This window comes from Scleropages formosus, chromosome 4 (genome assembly GCF_900964775.1).
Source record: "Scleropages formosus chromosome 4, fSclFor1.1, whole genome shotgun sequence".
Lineage (NCBI taxonomy): Eukaryota > Metazoa > Chordata > Actinopteri > Osteoglossiformes > Osteoglossidae > Scleropages > Scleropages formosus.
The window spans coordinates 7,161,452-7,177,634 of NC_041809.1; the positions used below are offsets into that span (position 1 = coordinate 7,161,452).

Sequence of the window (16,183 nt, forward strand, 5' to 3'; positions counted from 1 at the left end):
GCAAAATATCTGTTGATGTTTCAAGATTAATTTTTCATTGGATAGTGTCACATGCACTAAATCATAAATGCATCACTGCATCAGTCAAAACAACAATATTTAAATAATACAAACCATTCAAAGTTTTATTTGTTATTATGCTACACAGAAAAGGCATGACTGAGAGATACTTACGGACAGCATTTTTGTGGTTAGTGTCTTTATTTGGAAGCATTTTAACCCCTCTGGACTTCAGCTCAATGGCCTTTTTCACTGTTGGAGAAGGTAATAATGTAAACGTTATTTTACTTTGCACAAAAAAAAAAGCATTGCCAATTATTCAGAAAACTGGGGACAGGGGCAGAAGTGGTTAATAGAGAATATTCCATAAGATCATATGTATTGGCCAGTCTTTCTTATTGTTCTCCTCTGCTTCATCGTGGACCCCAGCAGCACAGCCAGTGAGGGGAAACATATTGGCTTTTTGATCCATTGATTCCATAGCGATGCATTGTCACACTGAAGCAACAAGGGATTGGTCCTAAACGGTTTGCCTCCACAATCAACCCAGCACAGCTCTGCTCCCAGCAGGCACCTCTCCAGAGCAATAATCTACTCTTGCATCAGCTGGGGCCAATTTGGCTTTTGAAATTACTAAGCGCTTTCCTATTTTAGTTCAGTGGGACAGCGAGCCAATCACAGTCTAAACAACCATGCATGTGCAATCCAAGTCCCAGTGAGAGAAAGTAGGTTCCCTACCCATAGTTCCACATTCATACATGAGATATAGTGCAGCTCAGTGTACAGATTATATTTTTCTCATGTGTACTCAATAATTCCATTTAATCATTAAAATTTACAGCTATGGCCTTGTGGGTAAATGATCACCGTGATTACAATACATGAAGGTGGCTACAACATTCTGAACACTAGCTTAAGTCATATCTGAATTACATAGAAACTGTTGTCCTCCAGTCAAATTGAACTGACAAATCATGGACAGAGTAATGATGAAAAAGTAAAATAATTTTGGGGGGGTAGGGGGGGGCATTTCATTATTACATTTAGCTAAACTTTTACATTTACATTTATTCATTTAGCAGACGCTTTTTTCCAAAGTGACCTATATCTCATACAAAACACAATTTGTGCGTTACATTAGGAGAAAGAGAGACAAAGCTGCAGATATGTGATTCTTAAGTACAGTTAGTTTCCTTCACCATATGCACCGATGTTCATCACACAAGTAGCTGCATAAACCTTTACCAGAATATCACCATTTTTTTTTTTTTTTGAGATACATATTAACATTTAGGTTACTTTGCAGGAGTGGCTCTGTAAAGGATTGATCCGACCAAGATCATGAACATTTATACCTTACATGATCTAAAGAGATCATGGGTGCAGTGAGTCCAGAAAAGATGAGTTTTCAGACCCTTTTTAAATGTGGACAGAGTTTCAGCAGTTCTAAGTGAGAGGGCTAAGTTGTTCCACCACAACAGAACCAGAACTGAGAACCTCCATGCTTTACCTTCCGTGCGTGGGACTACCAAGGGGGCAGATGTGGAAGAACGTAGCAGTCTGGTTGGGGTGTAGCGAATGATCAAGTCTTGTAAATAGCTGGGAGTATTTCTATTGATGCATTTGTAGGCTATAACCAAAGTCTTAAACCTGATCCGGGCAGCTATGGGAAGCCAGTGCAAAGAAACGAGTAGAGGAGATACATGCGAATGCTTCAGCAAGTCAAACAAAACTCAGGCAGCAGCGTTTTTTAGCAGCTGTGGAAGTTTGATGGCAGTAGTGGGAAGGCCAGACAAGAGAGAGTTGCAGTAGTCCAGATGGGATGTCACCATGGTCTGGACAAGTAGTTGCGCAGAGTTTCAGTTCACAATATATTAATTGTCAAACATTAAAACAAAAATTTTACATCTTGTTTGTTTGATAAAAAGTAAATTACTCCATGAAATTGCGCTGGAAATTTAGTCCTTCTGTTGACATTGAGCACACATGGAACTAGTTCTGTTTACTCTGGTTGTCACATCTCTGGAAGCTTTACATTCGGCCATACATTTATTTAGGAATTTTGCATGTGTTACACAACTCGAGAATCACCGACATTAAGATAAAAGAGCTTGAAGTCCACATTTTCTTCAAACGGTGCTGCTCCTCGCTACCTGGCGGGGCAGCCCAGCTCAACAGAGGTTTCATTTTAACACTGAGGATGGTGAGATACAAGAGGGGAGGGGCAGACTACAGCTACCGCAATGGCAATTACATACATCCAAAGCCCGCCCTCTCCCTTTCTCACCTCGAAAAGTGGAGACAAATATAAACAAACACGGAAATACAAATTAATTAGCTAAATTAAGCAAGACAATCGGATTAATCTTTTTTCCATTTCCAGGGAACTCTGCCAGAAAAAAAGATAGTCTTCAGCATGCGAGTGAAAAAATTACAGACAATGACAAATTAGGAGTAAGAAATTTCACACAGAGTCAACTCCAGAGGGTGATGGAGAAGACAAGTGCCACCTGGCAAAATTGGGCAATGACCCGGCTGAAACGGGGGACCAGCACTCTTACCCTGGTACTGGGCGCTGAAGCCCTTGCGTCGATGGTTGCTGTCGGATGTGAAGTGTAGCCGGAGCCAGTTCTTGCTGCTGATGACTGGAGAGGGCAGGTTCATGCCTGTTAGCCTGCGGGACAATATGAGAAGGTCGTTTCAGCGGGAGCAAGACAGGCCCCTATGTGAGGCAACGGTCCACTGGCGCAGCAGGAGTCGGGTCATCCCTCAGCTCCTCAATCATTGGGAAACGACTCTAACTACATGCGGGAGGTGCCCTGTAACATAATGCGTGCCAACATAAATGCCTCCATACATTTCATGGTAATTAAAGGTCTTACATTTATCAAGAGAGGCTCTTCGAAGGCAACCTCATCATGACCTTTTTACAGAGCCTCATCCAAGTATTCAAGGTCTTTCCTGATCACTCTGTTTTATTACCTTTATTCTGTAGACAGCCGTGAAAAAATGAAATGCAATGTCAATGTAGTTTGTTAACGGCAGTAATAACATCATCTGTACAGTGCTTGTCTGAAAAAAAGTAGAATATGTTGGTTTATTAAATTTACAGTAAAAAAATGGTCAAAGATTTTATTTTTCCTTTTAAGCACAGCTTATAATTAAAAATAAAAACAAAGAAATCAGGACTCCTTCCTCTCTATCCCCAATACTATCCCCACTCCATATTATCCTGCCAGACTGCTTTTTAATGTTTGTTTAATAGTAATAATATTAGTAATGCATCATGGATAAATTTAACAGGCGTATTCTAAAATTAAAGTGACATCCTTTCTGGTCAAACAATCCAGATTATGCAAAATGTATGAAATATTAACAGCAGTTGCAAAAGAAAACAACAGACTTCCATTCTGAAGCAATTGTGTAGCTTCATTGCTTTAATATGTTTAATGTTTATGCTCTTGTCGCTACAGGGGGCAATCCTTACTTCACTGTAATCAGTTCCAGGGGGTCCTCTTTCTTTTTTTTTTTTTTTTGGTTTTGGTTTGTTTATCGTACACACTAATATTTTTTTTTTCTTTTTTTTAAAACGTTTTAAATGACTGCACTGCGGAATTCCAACGAATGTCAGCACACAATCCAAGTCATTTAGGAAACCTTGTTTAGCGGTGAAGACAAATGCAACCCAAAGGTTGACATGAGGTTCATCTAATTTGTTACCAAGGTAAAACATTTTAAGGGCCATCAATAAACAGTATGGTACAAGTACAACACCATGTGTCAAGCGGCAACTTTATCAACAAGGAGCAACATCAATAAATTAGAGCCGTACAAACAATCAAGGAGCCCATTTAAAGCAATAAGTCACTGGTTTCAAGGGAGCTGTCAGCCAATATCCTATTCTGACGGAGCATGTTTTCAGGTGATGTCACCGGCTGCCAAGTGACTTTGCCCTTTCAACATAGGCGGCGAGGTCATTTTCCCACTGGGGATGGAAAAACACACACATACACAGACACACATTTGGTCTGACTGTCGGGCAGTGAATTGGATGGAGAAACAAAGTAAAGAAGGAAATGGGGTCCGTGGGTCGAAAAGTGCTCATGGGAACATTGGCCTTAATGGTAGGGGGAGGGCCAGAAATTGAGTTTGAGCTGATCCAGGATTGAGATCGGCATGGCTGAAGGATACCCCCACACAACTTCTGTAGCAAGATCGTATACACCGTACTGAAGAGCACAGAGCAACTTCCATCTCTTATACTTCTTTTAAAAGAGTCACTCATTTCACTGATGCTTTTCTCCAAATCAACTTACAATGTTAAGCTACTTACAGTTATTTACCCATTTATGCCACTGGATGACTTTGTTGGAGCAATTTATAGCAAGTACCTCTCTCAACGATACTGCACTTGGAAGTGGGATTTGAACTAGTGTCCTTTGAATCCAAAACAGCAGCTCTAACAACTATGGTACTAGCTGCTCCAAGAACATGTTTATTTAGTCCCACAAAAGCTTGAGTACACCTGGGTTACCTGGACAATTCAAACACTGGATGAACGGGGTAGTGAAAGGAAATTAATACACGAGCATCCTACACCTTTGGGAGCCGCTACACCAAAGCTGTGAAGACAGCACGCCTCATTTCCTCACCAAACTTTTAAACTAAATGCTTCGAGCAAAAAATAATTTCCGCGAATTTACAGACTATTGACCACGACAGCATGAATGGAAATTGGCCGCATGTGCAGAAATAAGGAAAAACAAGTAAAAACAGAAAAGAGATGAGTTGGAGGTTGGAACATGGCCCCTGCTTACTCTATCATCTCTTGCTGGGAACTTGTGAGTACATAAAGTGATTTCAGCTGACGTGGCCCGTGGGTTAGAGCGGTCTGCTTGGCCCTGCTCCACGGGCGGCCACCACGCACAACGCGGTGTTTGCACAGAGATCGATCGTGTTTGCAGAGCTATGCGAAGCCACCGTGGTTTTATCTTTCTTGCTATATCACTCAGTGGGAGGGTCTGGCACATGACAAGCTGACCTCATTAGAAACAAAGCGCTCCCTCATGTACGTAATGAATAATTAATCTCATCTTGTGCATTTCAGCTCCGGTCGTTCCACGAGCTGAGCATATATTACCGTGATACCAGTGTGTCCTCTCAGTGTGGTCTGTGGACATGGCTGATTGTTACAGGGCGTAACCAACAGCAGACAGTAGGGCTACTGGGGTGAAAAAGCAGAACTGGAAACATAAGAAGGATTCAGGTTCAAATCCCACTCCTGCCATACTACCCTTGATCAAAGTACTTACCCTGAACTGATACAGTGAAAGTGAGCCATTCGTATAAATGCGTAAATCACCATACTGGCTTTTTGCTTAGTGAACAAATTGAACACTGTCAGCTGCCTGGAACAAAGGTGTCAGCTAAATGAAAAAAAAAAAAAAATTATAACAACCTGGTACGAACTGGATAAGAGCAAATGGTGACCAGACTGGCCCTGCACTAATGTGAAGCACAAATAAGTGCAGATCCTTTACAATACTTTATTTCGTGCATTTGTTCCAGTGCATTATTTACAGATGTGAATACTCCAGTCAGTGTCGATATACATGCTTTAGACAATATTATTTTTTTAATCCTCTTCCTTGGTCTCCATCACTCTGAAATAAAGCAAGCCACGTACAAGAGGCTCAGCCCTCAATCCTTCCTTGGACAACAATATTAAAATTAACAGTTATTCATCTGCCATTAAGTGAAACAGAATATCAAAATTGATTAAAAAACATTTTACAAAGCTATAATATTTTCTGTTTTCATCAATGTAATTCATATAACTTGAAATCCGTTTGTCTTCTTCTACCACCTACTTCGAAAATGGATTCTTTCAGGTGATTCTTAAAGAACTCAAAATTCCACACAAATTCCTTTTTCCCCCATCAGGCTCCCATTTTATTGAAAGTTATGTATTTGTTTCTTATGTTATGCTTAAACTCTAAACATATTCACAGTTACAATACATACATTTCTACAAACAAGTTTATAGTTAAAAAAAGGTTTTTGTCTAAAAAAAAAAAATCCCTTCACTGTATAAATATTCTTACAAACAATGTGTCCAGTTAAATGTGTGTAGCAACTGCTACATCTCACACACACACCTCTTGGAGTCTAACAGTGAACCGATTACCACAAGATTTCATTTTATTTTAAGAGCATATAGGTTTGACCAATAGCTACCAATGTCTTAAACTTCGTGATAACAAAACCACCTTTTCTTAAATGTTTTACAATAGTTATTGCAGTTATTATTAATCATCATGTATCAGTTCTGTGCCTTCCTCTTGTGTGCCTCTTCCTCCCCTTTCTCGTCGCTGTGAGGCTTTTTCGAAAACACTGCGTAAGCACTACTCCGCGTGAGCTTCAGTCGATCGAGGAGCGTGAGGTGCTCTTCTCACTCCTCTCCCCACTTACCTTTCCATTTCGCTTATCAGGCCTCCTGGAGGACTCGTCTCCTGGCTTGTCACCACTCTCCACTGACATCCTACACCCCAAGGCTGTGTTTCGGCGCTCCGTCGTATTGCACTACACAGCTACCTGCTGAGCCCCTTGTACAGGACGCTGAGCTGCTGCACAATGCTGGCCGGATACAGTTGTCTCTCTTTTCTCCTGTTCGACATAAAGGTTTCCATTTCGATTACAGGATGCCTTCAAGGTCTTCTCAGTGCATGAGCACAGTCGTCAAAGTTTCCCATCTGCTCTGTCCACACTTTTGACCCATGCATCAGTTTCTCCCTTTCCCCAGCTGCAAACCTGCCCGAAACCCCTGACTTTTCCCAGACAACCTCTCTACCCTCTTGCTAGCTGATTTGTCATGATGCGCATGCATACAGACAACCAAACCGAACAGTGCTGCAAAAATTCAGAGAACAATATTCCTAAGGGAAACATCATTTGCGTATATTTTAACATATTCAGGTATGTCCCTAAGGGCTACACCACATCATATTCACATGCAAATAGAACAGCGGCAATATTTGCAGACTGTCAATTCAGTTTTTTGCAGTTTCTTTTTTCTTGCCCAACCCCACCCGTCATTACTGTGTTAGAGTATGTGACGTGCTGTTTTAAACCTAATATGACAAATTGTATTGTTTAATTACTACACTACGTGTACAATTAATTACAGTATGCCCATAGTACTTATTTATTCCTTATGTTATTTATTTTTATTTCATGAAGAGCACCGGAACTCTAAATGACCAGTTTTCCCTATTGCCCATATAGAAAGTGGTTCATTTCTTTCAACCGAGGGAAGGATTTTGGTGTTGAGTTATGTGCATTTCATCAAAGCTCCAACCTTGTGCACCTGTTCAATCAACTTAATCTCTGGAGTGTATGAAATCAGCTGTGTTTGTTGCAGGACCACATTATATTGACACTTGAGAATAGGATGTTAAAGGTGACATAAATATTGTGACATTTATTTTACAGCGATAATATACCTTGGCATTCTTAATCCCCCTGGATGGATAGAAACATCAAAGAGGCCTGTGAAGCCCATATCCAGGAAAACATTGATCTTAAGGAACTGATGGCTTCCTTGAGCCATTTTTTCCTGAGGTTTTATAACCCATAAATATTTCACGCCCTATACTTTACTTCATTGTGTAACTCCCTTTATCAGCACTTGTACTGTATATATATTACATGTAAATTGCTTTCCCTTGTTGCCTGTGAGTCCGCAGGCAATAAATAAATAAATAAAAAAATAAATAATATGGAGCAATTCAAGGGCAGAAAAACAAACCATTTAAAGGAAGGTGAACGTGGGAATCATGAAAGCATTGCTTTATTAAGTATTACTATTTTTCTGAGGAAATGCATGTTTACGAATATGCACGGAGTATTCTTTTCCTTAACTGATCTATTGAAACCAACACTTCCCGTTCCACAGCACCTGAAAATGACAACAGGGACTGAAGCAGGGAGAGCAGTGGTTAAGGACACGACCTTAGGAACAAAAAAGTCCCACAAAGGCTCAACTTCTGCACCACTGATAAATGTGTCTAACTGCACCTGATTCAGAAAATATCTACTTTTATAAATCACTGATAGTATATAACAGCATATTATTTAAATGGATTCTGAGCGCAGCATATAACCATATTTCTATTTCCCAGGTGCTGCATATTTCTTAACGATATAAAAACTTAAAGTAAATAAAACATTTATAAAATATATCTTGGCTGTTGTCACAATTATTTTAAATATGCAAATTCAAAGAAATTACTCATAACTTTGCTTTATAAAGAACGGGTAAAATATTTCTATTCCATATTTAACTCTCCAGATAAATGCATAAAAAGCACTCTCCAGATAACTGGGGGGGATAGCAGGAGATGATTCACTCTGCTAAAACACACCTACAGTACATTTCACACTACCAGTTATGTGTGAAATTCAAAATTTAGATATTTGCTTTCAGCAACTTTTTTATACCCCTTGTTTTAATGGAAAGCAACACAGACCCCTTAATGGAAACAGGCTCAGAAGAGTGGGACGTTGATCGATGGTGCGTACCAACAGAGTGTTGAGAAATTCCAGCAGAGTTCCTTTTTTAACCTTGATGGATTGCTCTCAGAACAGAGTCTACAGCCCTTTCAAAGAAATGAAGTTTAACACTAGCTTCCTAACAAGGGAAACGGGTTAACTGTATTATGTACTGGACTGAAAAATAATGGTCAAATAAAAGGCTTTGCCCTCTTAGACACCGTAAACATCAGGAAATTATTAGCTGCAATTAGTTAACATCTAATGTCAGCAATCCACAAAAAATTAACATAAAGACTTTTTTTTTCGAAAAATTCTAGGGATATGCATATAATACCTTGTCAATCCCCATTTAAATTAAATATGCACTTGCTGATGTGTAATTAAATCTCTCATTATTCTTTTCAAGTATCTTAATGCACTGATAAACTTCATAAGTCAGTTATGAATAAACCTTTTTCTACGTAATAAAAAAATCAAGGCGCTTCTGTGACATTTCTAAAGTAGAGGTGGTCCCCGATTTACGATGGTTTGACTTATGATTTTTTTTGACTTTACGATGAACTAGCGATAGACATTCAGTAGAAACTGCTTCAGATTTTGAATTTAGAGTTTCTTCAAGGGGAAGGGCTATACGGAGCAATACTCTCTTGCGCTGCAGGGCAGCGGCAAAGATCCGCATCTCCCAGTTTGTCACGAAAAAGTGTGTATTAGGTGTGTTAAATGTACTTTTGACTTATGATATTTTCGACTTATGATGAGTTTCGCAGAACATAGCCTCATCGTGAATCAGGGACAACCTGTAATGCCAACAGTAATTTAAAGACAAGCAAAATATCAATGTTTTAAAAAAGGTCTTGAATCATTTGAGGCAATGTGATAGCTTAGAGCTGAGTTACAGAGTTTATATACACAATGTGACTAAATAAAAAAAGCACAACAACTAAAGTACAACTGAGAACTTATGTCATAAGATATCTGTTGGCTTTAAAAGTTTTTTTGGTCCTTGCTACAGTTGCTACAGTCCAAAATAATCGTAACTGCTAATGCATTTATCGTGAATTAAACATAGGCTAGGGAAATAAAAATGAAAATATGTGTTATACACAGCACACACACGGATATATATATAGAGAGCAAGCTAACTTGGGCGTGCTGTCTGTTCTTGACTTGGCTGACAAATTATTACAGACATTAACAAAACCACAAATCAGTTACTACATACATATTTTCACACCGCAGCCACAAAATTTAAAACCTATTATCATATCCGCCGCCTGCGTCAAAACAGATTTGTCAGCCTTCAACAGGCGAAACCTCAGTGCATCTACCCTGTATGTGAACGGGCCTTAGGTCTGACAGACACTCAACTGTGACAAGTTTCTCCAAATAATGCATAGCTCACACCGTATAGCAAATGGTTGTCTTTATATATCTTTTTTCTTTATACATTTCCCGAGGCCATGAGTTCCATACAAGCAGAGACGATCCATTTAATGAAATGCCAATCCCTTCCACGCTGCGATAATGTGTTTTGTCCATCTTGATAACTCCTCTTATCTATCTATCAGGATAAAGCAAAGAGTGCAATAAAAGCACTTACAGAACATTTCAGCTTGTCCTGGTTAGAACCCGGGACTTGGCGGACGACTGTAATATGAAGAGTAAATTCCTTGTTATCGCACCTACAGAACACTATCAGCAAATGAAAGAAAAACAGTACATACATGTTTATCTCACTGAAGTGTTGTCATTTAAATAGTAGTACAATGGGTTCAAACACTTATTTTCCTAAACTATACCGGTAAACTATATTACATTCTATTATCATTATTATTATTATTATTATTATTATTATTATTATTATTATTATTATTATTGTACTTTGAAATTTGTACTTGGTTAATTTCATTTAAGTACCTTAAGCCTGCAGGGCATTTTATTATGAATATAATAATTATCTCACACTGTTTCTCCTTACGTCAAAGAACAATCCAGACATTTATTTATTTATTTTTTTGGAAATAAACACTGCATAGCCAGCTGGTATTGTAGTGGTTAGCGCTGCTGCTTTTCGACCCAAAGGTTGTAGAACCAAGTCTCACCTGCATCTGTAGTACCCTTGAGCGCTTAAGCTACTTACCCTAAATTGCTCCAGTAAAATTACCCAGGTGTATAAATGGGTAAATAATTGTAAGTACCTTAACAGAGTAAACCACTTTGGATAAAAGCATCAGGTAAATGAATAAATGTAAATGCATACTTTCTGTTACTATCTATGAGATTAGTTACTCTGTTTTATATTGCATAGGTTAAATTAGGAAAAACTGCAATTGCCTTTAATTTTGCATTAGTGTATTATTATGTTAAAGTAGCTGTTTTTTAAAAAATACATAGAAAAACACAAAAAAGTACTTTCCAGCTGCCTTCAAAGCTTTTTTTTTTTAACATCCAATAATGACCTCTTTAGCGACTGGAGACCTCCGTGTCTGTGTTGCTTATGCACTTATTGAGAGGATACCAATCGAATGAGGTCAAGAGCCATTTTTTTTTTAGATTATTTGAACAGCTACCATGAAACCTGGGTACTTTTATTTTAACTTTGGGATTTTTTTTTAAAACTTATTCTATTTTTTTTAACTTTACCTAATTAAAATACTGTAGCAGAGGGCATCTGGGCTGCTGCACCAACATTAATTTATCACAACACCTCGCACCTTGTTGCCTGCAGTGTTGGTTGCTGTGTTGTCTGCTGTGTTATGTGTGTGTTTAAGAATGTAGGAGCTGCGGGGGGAGCAACATACAAATTAGCGTCGGTTCATGTGGGTTTTTTTAATGTTAAGAGCTGTGGAGAAAGGTTTACATTGGAAGCCCAGGTGCTGCCTGTCTGGTGGTACGTTGCCTTGTGTATTTATTTGAATAGTGTGTATGTTCTGGTAAAACTAGTCATCTACAGTCCATCACTGGTATTGTATGCTTAACATCATACAGGATCAAACCCTGTATCTGCATAGTAATAATGGTCAAACCGAAAGACTTACAGTACTAGACACACTAGAAGACTCGATCAAGTTATTAAACAAACACACTCACACTATACAGGCAAACTAGACTCCCAGTTCATTTTGGGAGGAAACACATACAGAAACATGTGGCAGAACATGCAAACTTCACAGCACCAATACTACCCGCTGAGACACTATGCAGTATTTTCTCACTTGCTGCAGTTAACAACAAAACTAATAATAATAATAAGAATAATAATAATAATATGCATACATATTTATACATTATACAACAATTACTGTATACATTAATACCGGTGAGTATTTTTACTGGTAGAATTCAGTGTGACTACCTAACTCTACCATAAAATGACAGAGACCCTTTATTATATCACAAAGCCATGTCCTTGACCACTGTTTCTCTTTGTTGTTATTCGCCTGTCATTAAGATTATATATAAGAGTTCCAAATATTGGCAGGCTTCCAACATGATTTAATACGAACATTACATATAGATGTGACTGATGTTTGAGATTATTCATTTCATTGTTTTTTAGGAGAATGTTACATTCCGCAGGGGACCTCCAGCAGATGTCTCTCAGACCTCAAGATGTTATGGAGTCCACGTCAATCAAGGGTGGCATTTCCTCTTGGACTCAGGAGTTCCGTGATAAGACACACATGTTCATCACATTTCGGCAGCCCACTGCCAACAGGAAGCGAGGCCTCCTCCTTTTTCTAAAAAAACGGACTGACAGAAGGTGACCCGACAGCTAAGGAGACATCTGCCTAGGAGGCCCATGTGGTGAAAATTGCTTCACTGAAGCCAGTCAGTAAGTTTTCCCGGGAAGCGGATGTAAATCGAACAGCGACATCGGCCTCTACTTGGCTGTCAGCTGTCAATCTTGCTCACCAAGGCCCATTTCCTCATGTCTTTCCAAATAACATTCACTTCAACACCTCGCCCCACCGCCCACCCCCATCCTCACCAACAGTGTTTACAAATGACCACAAATGTATGCAACGTCAAGATTGCTCACTTTTTAAGAATAAACGTGAAATACAAAGCACCTTCACATTAAAATCATCCAATAAATAAAAGATGTTAATTGTGTGGTTTACATCAATTACAAAGGCTACAGTTCAACATGCCCTATACGGTACATTTTATTCAAATTTTATACAATCGTTATTTGTAAATGCAACTATTTCCTGCTGTTTCTTTTTGTTCAGTGATGAAAAGCACGTTGATTGCCTGAAGTTCCTATACACCCTGTAAGTTCAACGTGTGAAATTATAGTGCTATTGCAAGCAAAGTGTGACCTTAAAGCAATGAACATAATCTCTTTTGACTTGGCTGTCAATACCGTCAGATACAATTTCATTTTACGACACGGCTCGCGTAGGAACTGGTCTGAAGGCTACGCTGGTCATTTTCCCTGGTGTAAAAAGTTCTGTCAAGCTACAGCAAGCCTCAAAGACTGACTGCTGAAATGCTTTAAGACCGTTAGCTGTCAACTGTGGGAACATTGTTTGTCAGAGTTGTTTTTCTTTTGTTCTGCAGAAAATAAGTAAAAAGAAATGCACAAACTGTATATGAAGTTGTTTGAAGTGTTGGAAGGGCAAAGAACGGACATATGCTGAACATGGAAACAATATGCAATTACATCAAACTCTAGTGGTATTATTATTCATCTGATACCTTTGGCCAAGGTAACTTAAGACGTTAGGTTTGTGCACGATTTCCAAGCTATGATTTTTAAAGTTGTATAAAGCAAGGTAATTGTTGCTGTATCAATTCATGAGAAGTACTGTGTTCTAGCGTACTTCAGCAGATGTATGATTTCAACCTTTGACCTCCAGATCGCAAAGTGACTGTGCTAACCCCGACACTCGTCATATTTATTTTTATTGTTATTATTGTTGTTGTTATTTTAAATGATAAAGGTAGTACTCGCTATGCTATTTCATATGGATACAACAATACTATGATACTGACATCCGATCCAGGGTCTATTTTCCCCAGCCTAGTGACCAAGATTATGGGATGGGCTCTCAACAGTTGCAACCCTGACCAGTACAGATGGGTCAAGCAAGTGAGTGAGTGAAACCACAATATTAGCATTCGTCACACAGTTTCATTTTCGTTTATACCATTCATTTGACTAATCAATCTTCAGTAACATTGAAAAAGAGTCATGTTGAGCCAGAGTTAATGTCACTGGATCTCATACGTTGCAGACAACGCGTGAATCCACTGAAGGGTCTTCACACATACACACACCCACTCACACATTCACACACTCCAAGTAATTCGGAGTCAACATTTCATCTGATCAGCTCATTTTTGTCAGTGAAGAGGAAATTGGAGGAAACCTGAAGAAAACATGGGGCAACATACAGGAAAATAGAGTAAGCTGTATCAATCAGAATATCGGCAGACCAGTGCAACAAAGTGGTAGTTTACTAACAATAGTCAAGAAATGGTATGCTGCGAAAAATGGTAAAAAAAAAAAAAAAAAAAGATGTATTATGTGAATAACAACCTTAATCATACACTGAAAGTTATACATGGAAATCTGAATGATTTCATTCATTTTTTTTCTTTTAAAAATTTGTACATTTTCTAGTACAAAGACAAACTAAGGAAAGATGACTAACCGTGAATTAGCACAGCAGCATACCATGCAGCGTAATAGGAGACTGAGAGCATGTAATTATCTTGCACTGAGATAAGTGTGAACCGTCTGTGTATCTACAGTGCATCGCGTTCCTTGTTTCTTCAGTCCTTTTATATTCCTGGAGAACATGTTCTTGCAGGTAATATCAGTCTGCATTGTGCTGAATTTAATTTCAATATGGGGAAAAAAGAAAACAGACACAAAAACAAATCTTTTGGAAAAACGAATTGACTTCAGAAATGATTAATAATATTGATAAAATTTTGAAATATATATTATATTAAATTACATTTCATAAATATTGAATAGAATATTGGTTGAGAAGTAAATCAAAAAACAAAGCAAAAAAAAAAAAGCAACCAAAAAAATAATGCCTCTCGAGAAATATTGTCGGCTGAATGTATAGGATTGCAGAAACCAGGGACAGTATCGACAGCACATCATAATCTGTTATTTGTTGTTTTTGTTATTATTATTACTAACACTGCTAATTATACATTATGTTCATTGCTTTAAGGTCACATGTTGCTTACAGATTACAGATGCGCTATTATGTGAATTATTATTATTATTATTTATTTGTTTAGCTAATGAGTTTCTCCAATGTTAGCTTTGTACGTTAAGCTATTTACGGTTATATTCTCATTGTACAATTGGTTCATTTTAATGTATTAATTTTGTTGAGTACCTTGCTCTAGGGTACTACAGCTGGAACACGGATTGGAACCCACTTCAAACTGGAATATGTCGATTGGAACGTGACAATTCTAAACAGTACGCCACCTGCTGTCTCCGTGAAAAAGTGACATATTTTCTGGTGGGGGCAAAATTCACACGGAATGAACCCACTGACTTCACACATATTAATGTTCCAAACCGATTCGGTGAAACGCTCAAGGCGAAAACTTTGCAAAGTTGCTTCCAGGCGCACGAGTCTACAGGGTTCAAGCTGCTGTCTGTCGAGGAGAAGGCCTGATGTGGGTTTATTAAGGGAACTAAGTGCGAGCCAGCCTCTAATGACTAGGAATGGCTGGAGAAAAGGCCCACAGACGGACTCGCTGATGCGGTCGCAGATTGCCCCCGAGCACAGACAGGCCAGCTCGCTGCAGCCCGCGTCAGCGCTGACCTGCTCCTCCTAAAACACATGCATTAGCAGAGCTGCTTTTCCTTTCATTTTATTGCTGTCTTTTTTTCTTTCTTTTTTTTTGCCTTTAGCTGAGCAACTTCTTTTCTTCTTCTCTCCCAACTGAAGTCACAGAGGTGATTCTTGGTATATTATTATTATTATTATGAAGAAGAATACACTGGATTAACATTAGACAACAATTATACATTAATAACCGTGAGTATTTTTACTGTTAAAATTCCATTTATTCACTTAGCAGACACTTTTCTCCAAAGCAACTTACAATGGTTACTATGTAGTGTTACTAGCCCAAATACCTTATTCACCAAGATGACTTACACTCCTAGATACATTACTTACCATGGGTCGTTCATCTATACATCAGTGAAACACACTCTTTCCATGTCATTCACACACTAAGGGGGAACTTGAACAGCATGTCTTTGGACTGTGGGAGAAAACCAGAGCAGCCAGAGCAAACCTATGCAAACAACATGCAAACTCCGCACAGACTGAGCAGGGATCGAACCCATGTTCTCTCACACTAGCGAGGCACTGTGAGACAGCAGCACTACTCACTGTGCCACCATGCCACACCAATGTGATTCTAGTCTAGCAAAAAATGACAGAGACCCTCTGTTATATTACAAGGCCATATCCTTAACCAGTACCCTGTTTACCACTGTGTTCCATTGATCAGAGCAGTCAGGTTCACAGACACACCATGGTGTCTGACATCATGTATCATACTGTGTTTTTTTGAAAATGGCAGCAGGACCAAGGCTCCGTGTACAAGCACAAAACAAAAATAAAAGTAAACG

At 38.7% G+C, this 16,183-nt stretch overlaps 1 protein-coding gene across 1 annotated transcript in view; it reads right to left on the reverse strand.

Moving 5' to 3' along the window:
* Window positions 1-16,183, reverse strand: part of LOC108932684 (CUB and sushi domain-containing protein 1) — a 389,881-nt gene that overhangs the window by 127,288 nt on the left and 246,410 nt on the right. The window contains exons 6-7 of the mRNA XM_029251436.1: window positions 2,562-2,674; window positions 175-252 (exon numbers count right to left, since the gene is read on the reverse strand). Coding sequence (XP_029107269.1) covers window positions 175-252; window positions 2,562-2,674 — 191 coding nt within the window. The remainder of the gene's footprint in view (window positions 1-174; window positions 253-2,561; window positions 2,675-16,183) is intronic.